The sequence below is a fragment of the Penaeus vannamei genome, chromosome 25 (genome assembly GCF_042767895.1).
Source record: "Penaeus vannamei isolate JL-2024 chromosome 25, ASM4276789v1, whole genome shotgun sequence".
Lineage (NCBI taxonomy): Eukaryota > Metazoa > Arthropoda > Malacostraca > Decapoda > Penaeidae > Penaeus > Penaeus vannamei.
Genome location: NC_091573.1, coordinates 9,818,168 through 9,820,667, shown reverse-complemented (window position 1 = coordinate 9,820,667; position 2,500 = coordinate 9,818,168). Strand labels below are relative to the sequence as shown.

General features: G+C 36.9%; 1 protein-coding gene across 2 annotated transcripts in view; it reads left to right on the top strand.

Annotated features, from left to right (window-relative positions):
* Positions 1-2,500, top strand: part of Gycalpha99B (guanylate cyclase 1 soluble subunit alpha 2) — a 150,734-nt gene that overhangs the window by 131,067 nt on the left and 17,167 nt on the right. For both annotated transcript variants that reach the window (XM_070138841.1, XM_070138840.1), the window contains 2 exons: positions 1-10; positions 2,197-2,335. The exon at positions 1-10 is cut by the window's left edge and continues 170 nt beyond it. In XM_070138841.1, the coding sequence (XP_069994942.1) occupies positions 1-10; positions 2,197-2,335 (149 nt within the window). The remainder of the gene's footprint in view (positions 11-2,196; positions 2,336-2,500) is intronic.

Here is a 2,500-nt window from a genome sequence, read left to right as displayed (position 1 = left end):
CAGGGCTCAGGTAAGGGGTGCCGAGTGGGGAGGTTTTGCTGGCAAGGGATGGGGCTTGGGATTGGGGTTTTTTCTTGTTTGTTTGTTTGGGATTTTTTTTGTTTGTTTGTTTAGGACAAATTTTTTTCTTGTTTGTTTGTTTGGGATTGATTTTTTGTTGTTTGTTTGTTTAGGATTGATTTTTTTCTTGTTTGTTTATTTGGGATTGATTTTTTTCTTGTTTGTTTGTTTGGGATTGATTTTTTCTTGTTTGTTTGTTTGGGATTGATTTTTTCTTGTTTGTTTGTTTGGGATTGATTTTTCCTTGTTTGTTTGTTTGGGATTGATTTTTTCTTGTTTGTTTGTTTGTTTTTTAGTTGTTTGATTTGTTTGTGATTATCTTTACTGTTTTTTTTTTCTTTTCTTTTACGTTAAGGGATTAAGTTTGTGATTGATTTTTGTTTCTTTGGTTTTTGTTATTTGTTAGTTTGTGATTATCTTTATCTTATTTTATTGTTTTCTTTTGCGTTAAGTTATTTGTTCTTTATTTCGTCATCTATCTATTGCTTGTTTGTTTTTTCAGTGATTAGTTAAAAAACAATATCTGAGAAATTATATATAATTCCAAAATAGTGAAATGTTTTCTCAGCGTCGTTTATATCTTCAAAATAATCTCCAGGGCCAATAAACGTCAATAAGCTTAAGGCACAGAAGTAAACATTAATCAATTGGATATCCAGCGTCAGACGGAAATAACTCTACGGGATTGAGACGCCGCATTTCACTATGTGCGCGGTCTTTTCCGTGTACAGAAATGTTGACATAGCTATTCAGATTACATATGAAATCAATTAAAAGCGACGCGTTAGACTCAGTGCCCAAAAGCTCTCATGACGTTTGTTAATTAATGATGACCGTCGTGTTAATATAGTTTTGGTGTCATTGTCTCACTAATCATCGACGTTCTCATTAATATTGTGTTGCTTCATTCTCTCTATCTTGGATGATGTGAAATAGATATATGAACACCATCATTTTCCCATTCTGTTTGTGGTGTCATTAATATTTTGATGATTTTCGATTGATAAATGAGGAGAGATATTTTTCCTGTCGAATTTTGATGTCGATTTTCTGTAAATCTTTCTGTCGCCGAATTACTTACCGCCTTCGGCCTCAAATTCTACGCTTCTTTTTCTTTTCCTTGTCCCTTCTATTTTACTCTCCTCTCTCTCTTTCTTCCTATTTCTCCTTCCCAATGCTTCTTCTCTACTCTTATTCTTCCTTTATCCTACTCCCTATCCTCCTTTCTTCCTGTCCTCCTTCTTCCCCCATCCTTTCCCACCTACAGCTTCCTCTTATCTCCCTCCTCCACACTCCCTCTTCGTTTCCTGACATCCGCCTACTTTTACCTCCTCCCTTTCCCCCCCCCCCCGCTTCATCCTCTTACCTTGCTCCCCCCCTCTTTTCCTCTTCCTTCACCTTCCCCTTAAACTTTTCCTTTAATTAACGCTCGCCTTTTCTCTCTAACTTTCGTCTTTCCAGATGATTCCAGTTTCCTTCCTTATTTATGTTTTCTTTTGATTTAAACTTCCTACGGGATATGGGGTATTTTTTTTTCCTTTCTTTCTTTTTTCTTTTTTCTTTTTTTTTCCTACCATGTCATTTCCTGGTTTGAATTCCCACGACGGTGATCAGTGAAGGAAGTTATTTGATCGAATTGAACGAACCATTTCGAATTTGAATACGAGCATCTTTTCCGATAGGGAGCTGTAATTTTTGTTCTCGATGTAGTCTCTAATAGTTACACTAATGAACATTATTGATACAAGGATCACTCCCTTGTCTACTTATATTTTTGTGTGTTAATGTATGTATGTAGGTGTATAGATGTATGAATAAATGTATAGTAAAATAGGTTGTCGGACTGATAGATTCGTAAATTGACGCATTAATAGATATATTAGAAAATAAACAAATGTATATAGGCATGGAGACCTTTATATATATATATATATATATATATATATATATATATATATATATATATATATATATATATATATATATATATATATATATATATACATATACAGGTATATGTGTGTGTGTGTTTGTGTGCCTATACATCTATATTCATCTGTGAGTAAGCATATCCATAAGCATTTCACATTTATTTACCCATTTTTATTTTCCCCGATCACCCTCCGCCACCTGAAGGACGGCCTCAAGCGAAGGATGGTTCAGCTGAAGGACTCTATCGAGGAAACCAATAACCAAGTGGACAAGGAGCGGGAGAAGAACGTGTCGCTTCTCCATCTTATCTTCCCTCCTGACATTGCGAAGAGACTGTGGATCGGTGAGATAAAGAGAGCGAATGTCTCTGTGTGTGAGAGAGAGGGAGAGGGAGGGAGAGAGGGAGAGGGAGGGAGAGAGGGAGGGAGGGAGGGAGTGGGAGGGAGGGAGGGAGGGAGGGAGGAGGGAGGGAAGGAGGGAGGGAGGGAGGGAGGGAGGGAGGGAGAGA